Below are 21,823 nucleotides of genomic sequence, written 5' to 3'. Positions count from 1 at the left end.
TTTTTTTGAGAATTCATATTATGTTTCAATTCTTCCATGAAATTTGTGAATATACTCTACTGTGCATCATGCCTTACAACACTCTTTAATCATGATGACTATATTCACATCAGAGCAAGTCATACATTAAATAGCTATTGGTTCCGGAGGAGTCTTTTCAACATTTTCTACCCACATTAAAAATCGGACCATATGAAATTGTGGCATACCCCTCAGACCTGAGTTGCAGTATAGAAGTTGTTGATATTGCCTGAGGTGTAGTAAGAGCTCTGGGGGGAAAGTAATGTTATGGGAAACACTTTAGAATACAGTTCCGTCATTAATGAATAACTACACAGGAACAAATGCACTATTAACATTCTAGTAACTACTATAGACTCACAAGAATCTCTGATTAATGAATAAGTAAGTCATAGCACTCAGTTGAACATAGTTGTTTACTTTTAGCTAATCAGTAAGTACTATTTTTTTCATATCTCCCAGAGAACTACTATATTCATGTTCATAATTAATGTGCATAATGCAAAATGTATAATTAATTCTAAAGTGAAGATCATGGTAACCCACTAGTAATGACTCGGGTATTACCAAATACTTCAGAAGGAATTACTAGTTACTTGGATCCATATTCTAAAGTAAAGATCATGATAACTCCTTAGTAATGACTAAAGTTATTAAAAACTATTGAGGTTTTTGTAAGGTTTTGGATAGTCATACTTCCGATGGCTTTAGAATATGGATCCAAGTAATTAGTAATTCCTTTAGAAGGATGTAGTAACACTTGAGTCATTACTATCCAAAACCTTACCAAAATAGCTTAAAATGATTTCAGTCATACTAGAGAGTTATCATGATTATGGATCCAAACAATTAGTGGTTCCTTCTGAGTTATTTGGTATTACCTGAGTCATTACTAGTGGGTTATCATGATCTTTACTTTAGATTTAATTATACATTTTGAATCATTCACATTAATTATGAACCTGTATATAGTAGCTTTTAGTAGTTCTTTGGGAGATATGAAAAAATAGTAGTTACTGATTAACTAATAGCGAAGTTAGTAAATAAAGAGTTACTGTTATTTCACTTTCAACTGAGCACTATTACGTAATGATTTGATAATCAGAATTTCTTGTTAGTCAATAGTAGTTACTAGAATGTTAATAGTGCATTACTCATTTGTTCCTGTGTAGTTATTCACTAATGACTGAACAGTATTCTAATATGTATGCCTTCTAGCTATGTATGCCTTTATTGTAAATGTATATTACCTGGTTGCAATAATGAACAAAACTGCTCGCTCATCCATTCAGGTTGTATAGTGTTATTTGACAGTTGAAAGAGACGGCAGCTTTCCTGTGAGTTGGCGAGGTTTCAGCGGCGCCAGCGAACACACCCCCAGTGTTTGAGAGCAAAGAAATCCGCTTATTTTATTTACTTGACATTTTTCTGTATTGTGACAAACTCAGAACACACATTTAATACTGCTTTACACATATTTAATAATGCTATTAAAGAGAGTGCAAAAACATCTTCCAAACCATTAGTTTACCCAAATACACTTTAATAAACCTGTAATATTGAGTAATAATTTATAGCTGTGGGGGTGGATTTCATAGGAAATTACATTCAGTATCTGTAATTCACCTGCGCGTATCATGTTTTATTTGTACATAGAGAAAAATAGTTCTGACTGCGGATAGTTTGGAGCTGATAGTTTGTTGTCACAACGTACGTGAAAAAAAAATGTCCATCGGTCATTAAAAATAGCAAACCTCCGGGAAATCACTGGTCGGAGGGGAACATTAATCCACACAGAACAGCAGAACTAAAGTCAAACTAGAGAGCCAAAGTTAAAGAGTGTAGGTTTTATATTTTATTATTTGGTAATTGTTTTATAAAAGAAGTTGCAATTAGAGACTTGATGGCTTGCCGTATTGTGAGTATAGTAACAATGCACTTTAGTTATGTTTATATTTCTGCAATATAGCAGATTCTCTTATTTCTTATATATAGTGTTAAATTTTTCAAATTTATTATTTTTTTATTTTTTAATGTTAAATTTTCTGTGACAACTTATTTACTTGATGTGATGTTTCTTTTGTAAGCTATGTACATTCTGAGCCTTTTATTTTAAAACCAAAAGGGTTCTATGTACAGAACTCTATGGAATGCAACAACTTTGAAGCTCAATTTCTCAAAAGTGCTCAGAATGCAGATAGAACCTTATAATTCCAAGGCAACGAAATGTTTTCAACTGTTAATCAGTTACCTGTTAGGGTTTCACTGTACCACCCATGGTACACTGTGTGTTTAGTTAAATTTTGCAGGAATGCTAAGGGGTTAATCAACTCTCAGTGTTTTTGTGTTTCAAGATCCTGGTTCAGACATAACAACCCATAGTTTGAGTAGTTTTTGTGTTACCCAGATCCTTGGTCAGAACCCAGCGATTTAGATATTTATTACTTTCTCTTTAGGAGAAAGCTATAAAATTGTTACTGTGCTGTATATATCTCAGTTTTGTGCATACAGGCACTGAACACTATATCCCGCTCTCAACATGTATACTCATGTGTTTGTGTATATTATCTAATATATTACCTCTATAATCTAATACAGGGGCACGGTGTGAGTCACCTAAAGAAGTGTCGCATTGGTCTATTCTTGTGATGAAAAGGCTTGATGCTTTGCACAAAATAAATAATTTTATTCATAAACATACAGAATATAATTTTTTTTGGATATTAAAATATGTCCTCAGAGCTGGTTACTGTTTGTTTATGGGCAGGTTATGGAGTCAGTCACAAACTTTGTAACTTTGTTTTAGGTAGAACTGCAGTGTGCTCATGGCCCAGTGACCACATGGGCCTACAGTGACCCCACAATGGCAATGGGCCACAATAATGTGGGCAGCCAAGACTTTGGGATTTTTGGAGTGGTCTCACACAGGCCCCAAAGGGACATGTTTGCTGGGACTGTCAGCTCAGTGATGGTGTCCACACTACAGAACCAAACAACGACTATTTAGGGAAGGGAAGAATTGTAGGGCTTAATACAACGAAAATTATGTCTCTTACTGAAATATGTAGTTGAAAATCCATGAAAGACTTACATTATTTTAAAAATCCACTTTGTTTTATACATATTTTGGACTATTGGGGGCGCTATTATTGCAATTAGTGAAATGGGTGCACTAGGGAGCTACTGCCTCTACCTGTTGCTATTTTGCCACAATACAGCTGAGAAAATACTGATACAATGCCACATTGTGCGGCTTTCGGTTGTAATTTTCAGTCGAAGGGCAACAATAAAAATGATATAAGTCTTCACTGCTTTTCCTAGCGAAGAAGAGGAGTAAAGAATGGGAAGATGCTGAACAAAACATCCTAAAGACATGTCTTTGTTCTCTCCACTTTAGCCCTGATGCCTTTGAGGCTTTTAGTAGACCACAGCTACTAAAAGAGCTTACAAATAACAGAGACAAGAATTGCTAGATGCCATCCTGGCAGTATGTAAACATGCCGATGCTTGACATGACACCGCAGCCACAGAAGAAGTTTCTCAGTGTGGATTTCACTCGATATCTGGGGCGTTTGTGTGGAAAATCGATGGTATGACATTTGGTTTAAGCCTACACTTACATCCGTTGCCACCTGTAAGGTTTTTAAGTAGCGGTGCTCATCGTATCATTATTTTATTTTCAGAGTTGTGTATTCTGAATTGTGTTCCAGTAAAAATAGAAACATGTAGCACCAGTAGCTCAGAGCGCAACCATTTGACATCATAATGATGCCCCTATAGTCCAAAATATGTATAAAATGATGTGGATTTTTAAATAACATAAATCTTTCTTGGGTTTTCTGTTACATACTTCAGTAAGAGACATCATTTACATTATTTTAAGCCATACATAACCAGAATTCCCTTTAATAAATTGCTTTTAGACTTAGTTTTTGTTTGGTGTTATTTCAAGTACAAGCCTGTAGAGAAATTCCATGGTTGTATTTATTGATACAATTGTGTAATAGCAATATAAAGGCCCATTCACACCAAGAACGTTAACTATAACAATACCTATAACCATAAATGTAAAGAAATTCTGTCATTTTAAGAGAAATGCACACAGTACAACTATAATGATAAGGTAATTTATGTCGACATTCCTACTCCATCCACACCCATCCAGCGGTTTCCTCAACCATCCTGGTATTTATAATAGGTCTAGGTTTGGCAGCTGTTAAATGATCCTCGGTAATGCTGTTGCATACATGTGAAATATACAGTGTGTAGACATTATTCCCATCGGCAAAAGGCCATCAACTCATCACTCAATCATCATCAACAGATCAGTATATTATTTCTTCCTGAGATGTTAAAATTTTGTATTCTCATACCAAATTGTGTATCCACTGATCTTAGTACAATATTCTGTGTCACCAAAGAGGGAGAAAGTTGAAAGAATTAATTGAGACACAATTGTGACCTTAAACCAATCACAGCTTGATAGAAAACATAAGCCACCTAAGCTCTTTTTGAGCTTCTCAAATGGTGCCTGTTATTATTATGCATGTTATCAGAAAACTTTCCTCACTTCATTTAGACATCTAAAATAAACGTATAATTGTGTGTCCTCTTGTTCGCAGCAGAAGCTCCATCATGTGCCACTAGATCTTGCTTTTGCAGGCCTAACCTAAGTACATAGTCTCCCTTTTTTATAATCATTTTTTACTCTTGCATTCACATTAAAACACACTTGAATACACTTGAATCACTATGATTTATGCAAAGATTAACATATTAATTAACATTAACAATACACATTTAATGATTATACGCATGTACCAGAAAGCTGAAGATAGATGCAGCTCTTTGGCACTGAACTCGAAACATCAAACATAGGGCTTATAATAGAGATTTCTCATGATTAACTCAATACCAAAAGAAAGCAAACCACCAAGATGATCAGAGAGGAAGCCGTCTTGGCACCAGAATTGCAAAATATGTCCACACATTCACTAAAGGAAAAGAAGTACAAATGTGAATATAAACATTATTAATGCAATAGAAAAAAAAATCATTGATAAGTAAGCTGTAAATCGTTTTACTACAATGACTCTCAGGAACTAGTTCTTTTAGTGTATCAAAAATATATTGTGCATGTGCAACCAGTCTAGTTTGTCTGAGAGGCAAATGACTCTTTTGAGGCAGTCCTGTTAATGAACCACTCAAATAGACTAACAAATTGCCATTTGAAAAACTCAAAGGACAAAAATCCTTCATTAATTTAAAACAAGAATTTGGAGACATTCTGGAATGTCGTCAGTTGTTGTAAAACCAATTCATAAATAAAGCAAATGGGGATTGTAACTGAAAAAACATTCATATGAATAAGGTACCTGAAGCTGTAAATAAATGTAAATGTACTCTAATGTGTAACAGTGCTCTTTAACAGTGACTATATTCACAATATAGCACAGCTTTTTACATTTTCTTGGTCACATTGTGCAGTGATACAATAAAGAAGCTGTTCTTAACCTTATGAAAAAATGGGATTATGAGACTATGTCTTACCTCTCAGTTGGTCCTGGTGTAGTTGTAGTTCCTGTAGCAGGAGTAGTTGTTGTAGAAGTCGTCTCAGTTATAGGAAGATCTCTAGTAAACAAACAAAAAATACTGTTAGGTTTTTATCATCAGATGCAAAATTTTCAGGCTTCTCTGAACTCATTCTGACCACCATTTTGTAGTATAAAAAAAGGTTTAGACATTGACATATTTTAACACATATAACATATGTGCATTGTGAATGAGGGTACAAGAGAGGCTTAAAGGATACTCACCTTGAAGCACATGATTCCTGTTGGGCACTTGCATCAGACGTAACGTTGAAGTTCTTCACTGTCACTTTAGGGCAGGGTAGAGCGTGATTCTGAAAAAGCCCTGAGATATCTGGATTGGTAAACAATTTATATAAATGTTCAGAAAGAGGGACACAACTGTAATAGCCGCCAAAATTTTTTTTGTTCTCTGAGGTAACTTCAAAAAACCTACCTTGCATGGTGAATAAAAATATGAGGTCACCACCCTTGATATAATCTCTCATGGTGAAAGCATCTTTTCCCACGTAATGGGAATAAATCCAGGTACCCACAAACACAGACTCACTGCCAATGATCTGTTGATTTTCATTTTTTCGAGGATTGTCCCAAAAATAACTGACATCTGTTACAACACAATATAGCTTTTAAATTACCTTTAAAATCTACAGACAACAACTTTGATTTTCAAAATAATGTGAAAAATAATCAGATCGCATTAAAAATCTCACTGGAAGGACCCGAAGTAGGGTCAGTGGTGAAGCTTTGCTCAGAGGACATGCGCTTCTGTATGTGTGGGTTCTGGTCAAGAATTTGAAGGGTTATTTGTCTCCATGGACAAGGCCACTGCAACTGGTCATCATATACTCCAGATACCAGACGGACAAACAAACTAATGTAATAACCACTCCACAACGAAAATGCAACCTGAAAGCGATAACCATCACTGGAGTAATACAATGGACTGTGGATGTTAATGTCAGTGTTGTTCAAAATCTTCTCAATGTCTCTTATCTGCCATGCGTGGGGACACTCAGTCTCTGAAATATTGATATCATCCAGCGAAAATCCTCCACTTGAGTTTCCAGCTCCTTTACGGGCTTCAAATACAAATTGGAAGGTTTTATTTGCATTCAGTGGCACATGATGCAGCTTCCAGTAATTACCAGGGAGTTCTGCAAGAAAGTGATGTCAGTAACACAGAATATTTGAGGACCATCTTGAAATATTGGTCTTATTATTATTTAAATCTGCACAGTATTTGAACCAGGACAGAGACAGACCTGTGATCTGATCCATAAGTGTGAGAGTTCCTCTGTTGTCTTCTTCATTCTGGTACTCTCGGATCCAGATGTTAAGCTGGTCAGACTCATGACCACTGTGATAGTAGTAGAATTGCAGGCACTGGACTTTGCAGTCTCTTTTAGGGGTCATTGTCTTGCTCTCCAGTCTGGCTGTGTCCCCCTCATTTCTGCCCTCAGTGCTGAAGTGCATGAAGAAAGACGTCTCTGCAGACATTAAAACAGGTGTATAGATGTGTGAAACTGGATGGTGCAGTGACCGCAACTGTGGTTGAAAGTGAGGCATTTTTGGGGCAATAAAAATATACTTTGACGGGCAATAATTAATATAGACTGACAATAAAAGACTGACTGTAACAGATCTCACCATTTTGTTCTTTGCCCAAGTATGTGTGGTCAGTCACACTGATGCCACTCACTGACGTCACTCTCTTCCAGCCATAATCAGCAGCAGAACAGACGCTCATCTGACACAGAGATTCATCATCAAAACTACAGTGATCAAGGAAAGAGACGGACGAATCTGTAATGCAAACAGACAAACATGTTTGAGGCAGAATCAATTCATTACAACTACTATTCCCAACACATTTTCCCTGGTCTCCCTTATATCAAGCTTTCCTACAAAGAAATGCAACAGAATCCAACAGCAATATTTTAATCTTACACACAGAGGAAAGAAAGTGTATCTTTTGGTCATTTGATTTTCTACTTTAAAAGAAATAAAGAGAAATGAGAAACGGTTTGATTTTTGTTTTTTCGTTTTGTTTAAACGGAAAAACGTAAAGTTTTTGTTCATGGGTAAAAAATGTGATTATTTTGAATGTTTCATGTATCATTCATTCACTCATTTTTTGATTCAGTATTGAAAATAGAAAATTGAGAAAACAGCTCCTTTTTTGTTTTTTGTTTTTCCAAAAAACGAAAAACAAGAATTCAGCTTAAATTTTCATTTTTCCTTCGGGAGCAGGAAAACTTTTTTTTTTTTTTTTTTTTTTTTTTTTTTTTTTTTTTTTTTTTTTTTCCCGGCCTGTCAGTAACACAGATAACACATGACAGTGTGTATGTGTAGCTATGTTATCATCATTCACGGCCATTTTTTTTTTTTTTTTTTTTTTTTTTTTTTTTTTATTTATTTAATTAATTTAATTTTATGTACCTTTTTATTTAACCATACTATTACAGACAAGACCGGGGGGATAGAGAAAACGGGGAAAAAAAAAAAAAAATAAAATAAAATAAAAATTGGGGAGAAAGTCAACAGAAGAGGGGGAAAGAGAGAGAGAGAGAGAGAGAGAGAAGAAGAAAAAAAAAAAAAAAAAAAAAAAAAAAAAAAAAAAAAAGAAGGAGGATAGAGAAAGAGAGAAAGATCAAAAAAAGATAATCTGCTTCCATACCTGCTGACAAAAGGAGAAAACACAACAGCAGAGTAACTGCAGCAACAACCAACATCTATATAAATCACAGTAAATACTACATGTTAAATGTTATTGTGCAGCACACATAACTAATATTACAAAACATGTTTTGAAGCAACAGCAGATCAAGACAGTGTGTGTCTGTGAGCACCTGTTTTTACACCAATGTGAATGCTTGTGTGTACACCTGTGTGCACACCTGTGTGTGTGAGCGCGTTTGTGTTCATAAGGTTCTTCCATGTAAATGTTTAATAGTGTGTGTGGGGAACCACAGCCCCGCCCCGCAAGGTATGAAGCAGACATGGAGGAGACCCGGGCCCAAACATCCGGATGCCCCCGAGCACGAGAGTCCCAGGAGAACCACCGCAGGGACAACCGCGGCCCCCACCCAGAAAAGGGCAGAGGAGGGCCCGGAGGGGGATCATCCGGCAGCCACAATGCAGACGTCCCAGGGGGGCGTGGCGGCAAGCCCGCAGGTTCCGCCGGCAGCCGGCCACACCAGAGCAGACCGGCCCTGGGCCCGGCGATCCAAGGGCCCCCACCCCTAGCCGGGGCCCAGCAAAGCCAGGGGGCCAGGCCCCGCCAAGCAACCGCCGAGATCGGGCCAGCGCTCACCCGAGCATCCCGCCCGGAGCGAGAAACCACCAACGCACCGGCGGCCGGGGCATCCTCCACCGGCAGGGCGTGGTGGGGGCCTGAGATGATGAGTGAGGCGGAGTCTAAGGCCTGACCTGACACATGGACATAGACAAACAGGCACACATATATACAAGCACACGTTCCCACCCTCATGCACGCAAACAAATATTCACGCACTCGCCCCACATGTAGACATACAAAAATGGACACAGTACCCACAATCACACTCCCCATTTGTACTCTATACTCCTGGATCCAGGCACCACTACCCCCAGAGGGGCAATCAGCGCCAGACCCCGGAGCTGAACCCTCTTCACTCTGGCGTGGAGACAGGAAGACCACCCCGGTACCCCGCAGCAGCAGAGAAGACCACCAGCCCAGACCCTGACCGGATGGCCAGCTCGTCCTCACAGCCCCCAGCCCCGGACAAAGAACAGAGAACAGGGGTGTGAAAAAAAAAAAAAAAAAAAAAAGAAGACCCCATGCCTCACCTCACCCGCTCAAATGTAGTGTTGGTGTGTGTTGTTCTAAAGTAGGGAGCAGGAAAACTAATGAACAGCTTGAATTCGATTTCAACACATGGGCGGGAATTAAACGCCCCTTTCTGCTGATTGGTCAGCTGACAATCAAACCATGTTTTTTGTTTCACGTGGCAGAATACTAGTCCTCTGGTGCTGCAGTTGTACGGATTCTTAACACCTTAATTGCAACTAACTGTTAAATATATACAAATAAAAACAATATACATTTTACCATACGACTATAAATGACACAGTATTATTTCCCCTGCTGAGGTAAAAATCCAAGTGATCTTCAATTAATACTCAATATTAATTAAATAAACTCAGCAAAAACAAAGTTATGACTGCTGCTTTTTTCTGTACACTTCAACACTAGTCTGCCCTTGACTGTAGTCATTTTTGTCTGCTTCTTTATATTACTGAATTTATTGGAACTGTGTAAACTAGGGTAACTACTAAATTTTAAACACATTTTTATTTAACAAAAAAAAAAAAAAAAAAAACATTCTTAAATAAACTACAATTTATAAGATGTTTTCTTCTGGGGCCTGAAATGGGGAGATTTTTGTGGATAAATGATATTTTTTTGCTGTATGTGTTTTTGTGGTATCTTGGCTGATTTAGGGCAGTCATGGATCAATAAAAATGACACAAAAACTGCCAGTAGGTGGCAGCAAGTCCCTGTTTTAATAAATGTTTCACTGAATATATACTATATATATATATACTACATTAAAACCTTGCGTTGCAGTTGCGTTGTGTGCGAGTTCACAGCATTTTATCAGAACAAAAGTCTACATTGTAAATCTCAGAAGAGTTTAATATCTGAATTTTTTTTTTTACTCATGAACAAAAATACGAAAAATCTAGCTAAATTTTCGCTTTTCCGTTTCTTAAACAAAACGAAAAAACAAAAATCAAACCATTTCTCCTATCTCTTTATTTCTTTTAAAGTAGAAAATCAAATGACCAAAAGATACAATGACCAAAAAAACTACTAAACCATAAATGCCACAAATGAAAAAATGTGGGAAATACTCACTGCATTTATAGAGTCTGTTGAGTTCAATCACATCAATTTCACTCATCTCTATGTATTGACCAATCACATCTTGGAACTCTGGACGCTTGGTAGTGATTGTGGTTCCATTACCGTTGCTGAAGGCATATTTACCATAATGCATCACAGAGTAGTAGTCATATGGGGTGCCTCCGGTGGTGCTCACATCCTCACTGACTTTGTTGAAACTGCCCTCATATCCTAAAAATAAAGACTGATGGAATTATTGATGTGTTTTTTTATTTCATAAGGCATGGCTTATTGAAGTGCTGATTAGTTAAATGGACACTGCAATCAGTATGTCTGTATGCATCATTAGGTAATTAAAAGACTGTTTCACTTTTTTCCTAAAAGATAATTAAAGTTAAAAACAAAATAATATTAATAAATACAGAGCAACCTGGAACGACGTTTTCATAGTTAATGGTCACATAATCATCTCTGTCATATCTTGACTGCTCGTGAAAAAATCCCAGTGCATGGAGAAACTCATGCTCAACAATGGATTTTAATCCACAGCCATCTCCAATAGAAAGAGGCTGAGCTCCAGCAAATACACGACCGACATATGACCCACACCTGAAAAACAAGAGAGTAGTGTAGAGTAGTGACCAAACAATTTTAAATGTTAATGTATTATTTTCTTTTATATGTTATTGTCTGTTCATTACAGTTTTCTAAATTTTATAATTGGCGCAAAAAAAAAATTCATTTATTAATTTAAATGTTGTTCACTTTACATTCAGTACAGCATAGTTTAGTAGTGCATATTACTACATATGACTATTTTGTACTACTAACTGAAACCATACTGTACCCTCTAAGACTTTCCACAGAGATGTAAGGAATCTCTTCTGCTGTTCTGGGCTTAAAGTCAATACATGATTTCAGTCTGAACTGCTCAAGTGCTCTCAAAATGACTCCTTTGTAGTTCACACCTACAACCATGGAAAACATATGAAAGTTAATTTAAATACTAATTTAAAAGATGACACAATTTTAAGTGAGAAATTTCTGTTTTCTTACTGAGATTCACATGCAGCTCATAGGGGACAGGAATATCCCACCGATTCCCAAGAATGGCGCTCCTTTCCTCAGGCTTTAAAGCAGATTGTTTTAAGTATTGTGACAGAACAAGATCTACTGAATTATCCAGTATTGTATTTATACAATGAACAACAAACAGAACTCACCATCATGATGTCTCCTTCTCTGAGATTTAAACCTAAAACCACAAGACAGTTCACAATACATATGCTTGAATAAAACATGAGTAAAAATAATGATTTCTAAACAAAATTAGATACAAGTTGACATACTTAAGTTCTTCAGATAAAATATTGGTTTTTACCTTTGTTTATATCTGGAATGTCCCTCCATTCCTCTGTCGTTCCAATGAGGAAGTGTGTAATGAGAAAAAGAAAAAGAAAGAGCTGTCATAATTTTAGCGAAACGGCTAGAAAGTAAAATTCTAAAAGAGCATCACATCTTCTGACAGTGATCAAAACAGGATCTTTTACACTGCACACTGGAAACTTATTATAATAACTTCACAACATATGAATATCCATGATTGTGCTGTACTTACCAACTATATCTGGTGGGGGCTGAGAACACAAGATAAGAAAACAATAATCAGACATTAGGAAAAACAAAGGTAACACTTTAGATTACAGCCCGCAATGTACCGCGTAATTAAACTGAATTTACAGCATACCTATTTGTAACTATAGAGTATCTCCACAGTATCTACTCGTAGGTATAAGGGAACAATACACCAGCAAATTTATAAAGCAATTATACTCTAATTATTCTACAACTAAAGGGCACCTATTCTGAAATTACGTGGTATGTATGACACACAGACCGAAATTTTCATAACTTACAGCTGAACGTACGTGTAGGTAAACGGAAACAATGTGCAATGTTTGGGGGATAAGGAGAAAAAACCTGGAAAATTCAAAATATTGACGCTGTTAGTATTTCATAAGTAAGGTGTAACTATTCTAAGATTATGTGGTATGCGTGACCTACTATGTTAGGCAACAACAGTATGATTTAGAACAAGTTGTCTTATTGTAATAACACAAAATATATGATGCAGTATATTTTTACACTATGTACTGGGTACTTATTTTATTATTACAACATTTATGGAAATTATGTAATGAGTTTCTGCTATGATTTGGTTTAGAAATTTCCATATAAAAATTTACCTGATGAAAGAGTATTGTGTTTCACAAGTTCACGCTTACATATAGTTAGCCGGAGTATAGTAATGCGTGTTTGGCGTGCTGTCCGGGGAAGGGCTCCGAGCTTGGGAATGGCCCGAACCCAGAGAACCACCCCTAGGTGCTCGGAGTGAGGAGATGGGGTGGTGGAGGGATGCTGATAAACCGTCAAAAGGATACAGGTAAGTCAGCTGTATTTGAATGTATAGCGTTGATTGACTTGAGTGGACTCCTGTTGTGTTAATTAGGCTTGGTATTTGCAACATCCGCGGGGTGTAATTTAAAGTGATGCCCTGTTACCCTCTTGTTACCTGTAGTTACTGTGTAAGTGCAACATCCGCGGGCTGTAATTTAAAGTCATGCCTTGTTCCCCTTTTGTTACCTGTAGTTACTGTGTGTTACAGTAAACAATTTTAGTTATGCTGCAATAGATATGTTTTAAAGTTAATAGCAATGAACTGGATTACATAGTCAAATGCAAGGTCCAAAGACCTTAAGTTAACAAAGAAATATTTTTATTATTTAACATTTTAACAGAACTTTTCTAAGAACAGAATACAGAAAAAAGTAATTTACAGCCATTTGTACAAAGAACAGTGAAAACAAACAAACAAAAAACAAAACAAATCATGTTCTAAATTTATTTTTAATAGGCATGCTGTCAGATTTTCCTTTCAGCTGTGGGCAGGAGTCAACGAATTTCTGGAGATCTTTTGCATATACTTGCAAAGTTGTCCCTGCAGTATATGAGGGAGCAGAAAGGTCCTCCCCCTCTGATGCAATTTTCACCTGTGATCACAACTAGAGAAAAAGACATTGCAAAAAAATAAATAATAATAATAATAATAATAAATAATAATAATAGAATGTTAATACATGTCAATTTTGCATAATGTAAAGAAGTGTTGCACAAAGCTTATATTTAACCAAATATAAAAAATAATCTGTGTCCTCATATAAGTACTGTATATATAAAGCAATAAATAATAAAATAACAAAGGACTACAAAACTTACATAGGTAACTGGAAATGACAAACAAGAACTTAGTAGCAAAACTAAATGGAGAACATGAACTCCACTCTGATGGGCTAAAACGTGTTTATATAGTGACATCGTTTTGTTAGATAAGATCCTTACTCCTCGGCTGGGATCGCTTAAAGCCCTTTGAAACTTCATTGAAACTGCGTTTTTAACCTTCAGTCTGCTGGCCACCACTGAAATCCACTATATTGAGATGAATCCTGGAATGTTTTCCTTAAACAACTTCAATTAAACAATTTCCTTGCGACTGAAGAAAGAAAGACATGAACATCTTAGATGACGACAGAGTGAGTTTAAACTCTGTAAACATGCAAAATGTGCAACAGGGCTGAAGAGGTTTTAATCACATTTTTTTGCAGAACAAATGGCTGTTATGGTACCCATCGTTTAACTTTAGTAACAATGATTTTTTTTTTTTTTTTTTAACTATGGTATAACCATTTTCACCTACTGGACACAGATTCCGCACGGAAGACTTTAATTTTATATTTGGTTAAATATAAGCTTTGTGCAACACTTCGTTACATTATGCAAAATTGACATGTATTAACATTTTTTTGCAGTCTTTTTCTCTGATTGTGATCACAGCTGAAAATTGCATCAGAGAGGAAGGTCTTTTCTGCTCCCTCATATACTGCAGGGACAGCTTGCAAGTATATTCAAAAGATCTCCAGAAATTTGTCGACTCCTGCCCACAGCTGAAAGGAATGTTACACTTACAGGGTAACTACAGGTAACAAGAGGGTAACAAGGGATCACTTTAAATTACAGCCTGCAGATGTTACACTTACAGGGTAACTACAGGTAACAAGAGAGTAACAAGGCATCACTTTAAATTACATCCTGCGGATGTCGCACTTACACAGTAACTACATATAACAAAAGTGTATGTTTGCACAGTAGTTGTGTATTATGATGTTATATTTATGTTATATCCTGGGGTCAGCTGGAAATAGGTAATCTTTAGTATTTCACTGTATTGCACCTTGACGGCACAATGCTGCTCATGTGACTCGCTGCTGAGATGACCATATGCAATACTCTTTCATCAGGTAAATTTTCATATGGAAATTTCTAAACAAAATCATAGCAGAAACTCATTACATAATTTCCCCATACTTTCAGCTGTGTGGTTCAGTAATCTCAATGATCCCACATAAAGAAACACTAATAAATAGTATAGAATATATTCTTAAGTAAACTGTGGTAAAGTTTTATAAAGACTATAGAGGTTTTTAACTTTACTATAATTACTAAATTATACTATAGTTGTCACAAACGTGGTCTCTGTGGCTCCCCCTGTCCCGCACCAGCGGGAACCGTCACCGGAGTTTTAACTACATATCCCATCATCCCGTGCCTGGGGCGCGCCACTTCCGGTTCCGGGTCCCCCCGGTTCACTTCCCCTCCGGCGGCCATTTTAGCGTGCCGCGCCGGAACGCCCGTCGCGAAGTTTTGTATGGTTATGCCTTCAATCCTGAGCGTTTTTCTATCGGACTGCCTTACTGTTGCCAACTGGACTGTTAACGTTGTGTGTGATCCCTTGCTGCCTGCCTTTTGTCGACCTTTGCTATTCTCCTGGATTATTGTGTTCGCTCGCTGCCGGCCCCGACCTTTTGCATGGACTATTACTTCCCTATTGGATTTGCCTTCACCACAACTGACTGCCGTTGTTGACCTCCGCCTGTTTACGCTATTGGATTTAATAAAGCTGTTGCTCATGGATCCAACGCCTCACGATTCTTCCATAACCTCGTCACAGAAAACTTCGCCATCTTCGGATCCAGCGACAGTTGACCAGATCGCGACGCAAATGTCTGCACAAGCCACTCTCCTGACCCAGCATCAGCAGCAACTCGACCGTCTCACAGCCCTCACGGAACAACTAGTTCAGGCGATCCAGGGAATGCGAACCGCCTCTCCTCCCGTCGCACCTCCTCCACCTGCGCCACTTCCTGGAGCCCAGGCCATCACCGCCAGCCCCCGTCTCGCATTTCCTGAAAAGTTTGACGGAACAGCAGCAAAGTGTAAGGGCTTTCTACTACAATGCACTTTATTTGTCAATCAGCAGCCTAACCTGTACGCCACCGACGAAAGCAAGATGTAAAGATGAAAGATGAAAGCACGAAAGCCTTTGTCTGCTCCCTCCTTACCGGGAAGGCACTGGATTGGGCTACCGCTGTTTGGAACCTGGGACAATCAACTTACCCCTCGTTCGCCACCTTTCTCCAAAGTTTTAAGGAGGTGTTTCAGCCCAGCCCAGAGAGCAGCGAGGCAGGAGAGCAGATCGTGGCTTTAAAACAGGGCCGTCGCACCGCTGCTGATTACGCCCTGGAGTTCCGCACGCTGGCAGCACAGAGCGGGTGGAACGACGGTCCCCTCAAGCTCCATTATCGGAGGGGATTAAACCAGGACCTGCAGGTGGAGCTGGCCTGTCGGGACGAGGGGCTCACGCTGACTCAGTACATAGATCTCTCCATCCGGATCGACGGTGTAATGCGTTCCCGGAAGCCCAACCGGCAGCTCTCCAACATATTCCCGAATCAGCCTGCAACCTCCTCGGCCCCAGAACCCATGCAATTAGGAACTACCAAACTCACCGTTGAAGAGGGGGAGCGGCGGATTCGTAACAACCTGTGTCTCTACTGCGGCCAGGCGGGACACATACGGGCCACCTGCCCTACTCGACCACCCCGACCTCCCACCTCGGTGAGTGTAACCAGACCTTGTGTAAACCGATGTGAGATTCCTGTGATATTGAGTTCTGAGGGCATTTCTATCCAGACCAATGCTTTGATTGATTCCGGCGCAGCCGGTAATTTCATAGACAAGGACTTTGTCAGGACTAATCGCTTGCCCACTCTCTCTTGTGTTTCCCCTGTGGCAGTGGCCGCCCTCGACGGGAGACCGTTAGGCTCCGGCCGCATTGACTACACCACGAACGATCTCACCCTCTACCTCGAACCCGGCCACCATGAGACCATCAGGTTCTTTGTAATTTCCTCACCTCAATCACCCCTCATCCTGGGCTACCCGTGGCTGAACCTTCATGAACCAACCATCTCCTAGGCTGGAGGTACCATCACACACTGGTCGTCCTATTGCCAACAGCACTGCATCCACCCAGCTCCTGTGACTCCACCCCGGTCCACCACTCACCCTCCCAACAGCTCCATACCCATCGAGTACCAAGACCTGCTCGAGGACTTCAGTACCATCAAGGCCACAGAATTACCACCTCACAGACCTGGAGATTGCGCTATCGAATTAAAACCTGGGGCAACTCCACCACGTGGACGCGTCTACCCACTCTCCCAACCAGAAACTGAAGCTATGGAGAAGTACATCAAGGAGGAACTCGCCAAGGGCTTCATCCGACCTTCCACCTCTCCCGCCACGGCAGGCTTCTTTTTCGTTAAGAAGAAGGACGGCGGCTTGCGCCCCTGCATGGACTACCGACCCCTCAACGAAGTTACAATCAAGTACAGATATCCACTCCCACTTGTTCCTCCGGCCTTGGAGCAACTACGATCTGCCAAGTACTACACTAAACTGGACCTCCGCTCGGCCTACAATTTGATCCGCATCCGGGAGGGGGATGAGTGGAAGACGGCTTTCTCGACTACCTCAGGTCACTACGAATATTTGGTGATGCCCTTCGGCCTAGCCAATAGTCCGTCTTACTTCCAGGCGTTTGTTAATGAGGTGTTCAGGGACATGCTGAATCGCTACGTCATCGTATACATTGACGACATCCTCATTTTTTCCAATTCCCTCGCAGAACATGTACAACACGTCAGGGCGGTACTACAACGTCTCATCCAACACCAGTTATATGCTAAAGAGGAGAAGTGCCAATTCCATCAACAAAGCATTGCCTTCCTGGGTTATGTAATCAGTCCCGAGGGCGTGGCCATGGACGACGCTAAGGTCAAGGCAGTGCGTGAGTGGCCTCGCCCCAAGACCCTCAAGGAACTTCAGCGGTTTCTGGGATTCTCAAACTTCTACCGTTGTTTCATTCGCAACTTCAGCACGGTAGCCGCCCCGCTCACCTCAATGGTCAAGAGGGGAAAGACCCACTTAACCTGGTCACTCGATGCAGTGCAGGCCTTCCATGACCTCCGACACCGATTTACCACAGCACCCATCCTCCGACACCCAGATCCCCAACTACCCTTCCTTGTAGAAGTGGACGCCTCTAGTACCGGAGTAGGGGCTGTGCTCTCCCAACAACAGGGGCAGCCCCCCAAGACCTACCCCTGCGCCTTCTTCTCACACAAGCTCAGTCCGGCCGAGAGGAATTACGATGTGGGTAATCGGGAGCTGCTCGCCATTAAGCTCGCCCTAGAGGAGTGGAGGCACTGGCTGGAAGGGGCACGGCATCCATTCACTATCCTAACCGACCACAAGAACCTGGAGTATCTCCGTACGGCTAAGGTTCTCAATCATCGCCAGGCTCGTTGGGCTCTCTTCTTTACTCGGTTTAACTTTGAGATCAGCTACCGTCCAGGCTCTCAAAACCTCAAGGCTGACGCCCTCTCCCGAGTCCATGAACCCGGCCTGGTCACCCACTCAGAAAATATCCTGCCTGCCGCCCTCATCGTCGCACCTGTCACCTGGGATGTCATGACCGAGATCACTGAGGCCCAGAGCCAAGACCCTCCTCCAGCGGACTGCCCTGAGAACCTCACCTATGTCCCCGCTCGTCTCCGCCCGCGAATCCTCTCTGAGGTCCACTCTACCCCCAGCTCTGGTCACCCTGGGATAGAAGCGACCATCCATCTCCTACGTAACCGGTTCTGGTGGCCTACCCTGCGATCAGATACTATTGCCTTCGTTAAGAACTGTGTCATTTGCAATACCTCCAAGTCCCTCCATCAACTACCCGCCGGCTTACTACAACCCTTACCAATTCCCAATCGACCCTGGTCCCACCTGGCAGTCGACTTCCAGATCACGGATCTGCCACCATCCCAGGGGCACACCACCATACTATCCGTGGTTGACAGGTTTTCCAAGGGCTGTCGCTTCATCCCTCTCCCGAAATTACCTACCGCCATGGAGACGGCTGAGGCACTCTGCAACTCAGTGTTCAGATTTTATGGCCTTCCGGAGGACATCGTTTCGGACCGTGGACCCCAATTCACTTCACGATTATGGGCCAGTTTCTTCCACCTTCTGGGCGTAAACGTCAGCCTCACGTCTGGATACCACCCAGAGGCCAATGGACAAGTAGAGAGGTTGAACCAGGAGTTGACCCGCTTCCTACGTGCTTACTGCCAGGACCATCAGGAGGATTGGAGTCGTTATCTCTTCTGGGCCGAATACGCCCAGAATTCGATTGATCTGTAAGCCCTCTACTAACTTAACTCCGTTCCAGTGTGTTTTAGGCTACCAACCTCCCCTATTCCCCTGGTCAGGGGAACCCTCTGACTTACCTGCGGTCAACTCCTGGTTCCAGCGGTGTGAGGAAACCTGGAATCGGGCTCACATGCACCTTCAGAGAGCCGTTCGTCGGAACCAGGTCCAGGCAGATCGTCGTCGCCGGCCCGCACCATCCTATGAACCTGGACAATGGGTCTGGCTGTCCACCCGGGACCTGCGTCTCCACCTGCCCAGCAAGAAACTTAGCCCCAGGTACGTGGGTCCATTTAAAATCCTCCGTCAGATCACCCCAGTATCATTCAGATTAGAATTACCTGCAGAATTTCGCATCTCACCCACATTTCATGTTTCTCTGTTGAAGCCCGCTGGTCGCCCGGGAGGGACGGAGATCCTAGACGAGACCGCTCCACAGAGACCTGCCCCCCCTGATTATCGATGGCGAGGAGGCGTACCGAGTCAACGTCATCCTGGACTCCCGACGCCGAAACGGTCGCCTACAGTACCTGGTCGACTGGGAGCACTACGGCCCCGAGGAGCGGTCCTGGGTGCCCGCAGAGGACATCTTGGATCCATCCCTCACTGCAGAGTTTCACGCTACCCACCCAGATCGGCCAGGTCCCCGTGGAAGGGGTAGGCCTCGGCGTCGGTTGCCTCCTCGCGCCAGGAGGCGCTCGCGGGGGGGGGGGGGCTCTGTCACAAACGCGGTCTCTGTGGCTCCCCCTGTCCCGCACCAGCGGGAACCGTCACCGGAGTTTTAACTACATATCCCATCATCCCGTGCCTGGGGCGCGCCGGGTTCCGGGTCCCCCGGGTTCACTTCCCCTCCGGCGGCCATTTTAGCGTGCCGCGCCGGAACGCCCGTCGTGAAGTTTTGTATGGTTATGCCTTCAATCCTGAGCGTTTTTCTATCGGACTGCCTTACTGTTGCCAACTGGACTGTTAACGTTGTGTGTGATCCCTTGCTGCCTGCCTTTTGTCGACCTTTGCTATTCTCCTGGATTATTGTGTTCGCTCGCTGCCGGCCCCGACCTTTTGCATGGACTATTACTTCCCTATTGGATTTGCCTTCACCACAACTGACTGCCGTTGTTGACCTCCGCCTGTTTACGCTATTGGATTTAACAAAGCTGTTGCTCATGGATCCAACGCCTCACGATTCTTCCATAACCTCGTCACAATAGTATAGTACTAACATAGTAGGTCACACATAACACGTAATCTTAGAATAGTTAGAATAACTTACTTATAAAATACTAACAGTATAAATACTTTTAATATTCCATTACCCCTTATCTCCCAAACATTGCACATTATTTCCGTTTACTTACACGTATGTTCAGCTGTTATGCAGTTATGCAGAATACATACATTTCAGAATAGGTGCCCTTTTAGTTATGAAATACTTACCGTATAAATGCTTTATAATTTTGCAGGTTATTTCCCCCTTATTCCCCAAACTTAGCGTATTGTTCACTTATACCTAAGAGTAGTTACAAATAGGTACGCTGTAAATTCAGTTTAATTATGCGGTACATTGCGGGCTGTAATCAACAAATATATTGTATTTTACCCACACTGTAAAAAACAATTTGTTGAGTCAACATAAAATAATTTGTAACCTGGCTGCCTTAAAATTTTAAGTTCAGTCAACTCAAAAAAAGTTTATTCTACTTGAAATGTTAAATTATACTAAGTGACAGCTTAGTGTTTGAATCTACTTAAAATTTTAAGGCAGCTGGGTTACTTACCCATCTGTTAAGTTTAGCAAACACAAATATCTAAGTTGTTACTTAGTACAACTTAACATTTCAAGTTGACTAAACTTATTTTAGTTGACTGAACTTAAAATTTTAAGGCAGCAGGGTAACCAGTTATTTTAAGCTGACTCAACAAATTGTGTTTTTTTAATTTTTTACAGTGCATAACAAACCCTGTCAACTATCGCACTTACCGCAGGTAATGCAAGACAAGGAGCCAAAATTAAGCTCAGCAGAAGAAAAGCATATGAAAGCATTTTCACTGGAAATGATCACATTTGATGGTTATCAATTGCATTAAAATTTTACATTTTAATACTTTCAATGTAATAATAATTTAATAATTTTAAAATACTACTAGTATCTCAGTTCAATTTATATACATACCAGTCAGTTTTCAGTCATCAATGGCTGAAGTTACAAAACTGCTTGAACACCCAGCTTGGAAGGTAAATACCAAGTGAGATTTTCTTCAAGTTTGACAAGTCATTTAAATATGCAGATAATACAGTTATTTACTTCCTTATACTGAGGTTCCAAAAATAAGGTGGTAAAAAATGAGACACACCTGCACGTACGCATGCACGCACGTACACCGCTGTTTTTTTATACTTACAGAACACACCTCGTCTAAGATTAAGGTTTAACATTTTTTATCAATATTTTGATTAGCAAAAGCAACCATATTTACCAAACTGATCTCAATTACCACATGTTTGTATAATATATAGACTACAGGTATACTTTAAACTAAGTGACTTGCAGTTATTTTCAGAATTTGTTCCACTTGTTACAGCATGTCAGCACATTAATGTACAGAAAGGAGTTTTAGTGAAACTTTTTGTTATTTTCCTAGATTTTCAGTAATTGCTGAT

At 40.7% G+C, this 21,823-nt stretch overlaps 2 protein-coding genes across 2 annotated transcripts in view; one reads left to right on the top strand and one right to left on the bottom strand.

Moving 5' to 3' along the window:
* Window positions 1–3,987: 3,987 nt before the first annotated feature.
* LOC127178108 (meprin A subunit beta) lies at window positions 3,988–21,459 on the bottom strand. Its single transcript, XM_051130774.1, has 16 exons — window positions 21,336–21,459; window positions 21,143–21,210; window positions 12,122–12,140; window positions 11,885–11,917; window positions 11,727–11,758; window positions 11,560–11,632; window positions 11,351–11,471; window positions 10,934–11,112; window positions 10,516–10,734; window positions 7,263–7,418; window positions 6,878–7,102; window positions 6,326–6,769; window positions 6,049–6,219; window positions 5,838–5,946; window positions 5,572–5,652; window positions 3,988–5,015 (listed from the first exon to the last, which is right to left on the bottom strand). Exons 2-16 carry the CDS (start codon window positions 21,203–21,205, stop codon window positions 4,925–4,927), a joined length of 2,016 nt encoding a protein of 671 aa, XP_050986731.1. The 5' UTR covers window positions 21,206–21,210; window positions 21,336–21,459; the 3' UTR covers window positions 3,988–4,924.
* The window catches only part of apoc1 (apolipoprotein C-I), an 82,069-nt gene continuing 67,020 nt past the window's right edge, over window positions 6,775–21,823 (top strand). The window contains exon 1 of the mRNA XM_051130802.1: window positions 6,775–6,780. The gene's annotated coding sequence lies outside the window, so the exon portion shown is untranslated. The remainder of the gene's footprint in view (window positions 6,781–21,823) is intronic.

Source organism: Labeo rohita, chromosome 16 (assembly GCF_022985175.1).
Source record: "Labeo rohita strain BAU-BD-2019 chromosome 16, IGBB_LRoh.1.0, whole genome shotgun sequence".
NCBI lineage: Eukaryota > Metazoa > Chordata > Actinopteri > Cypriniformes > Cyprinidae > Labeo > Labeo rohita.
Note: the sequence above shows the minus strand (reverse complement) of the source record. Positions and strands in the feature narration are given on the sequence as shown.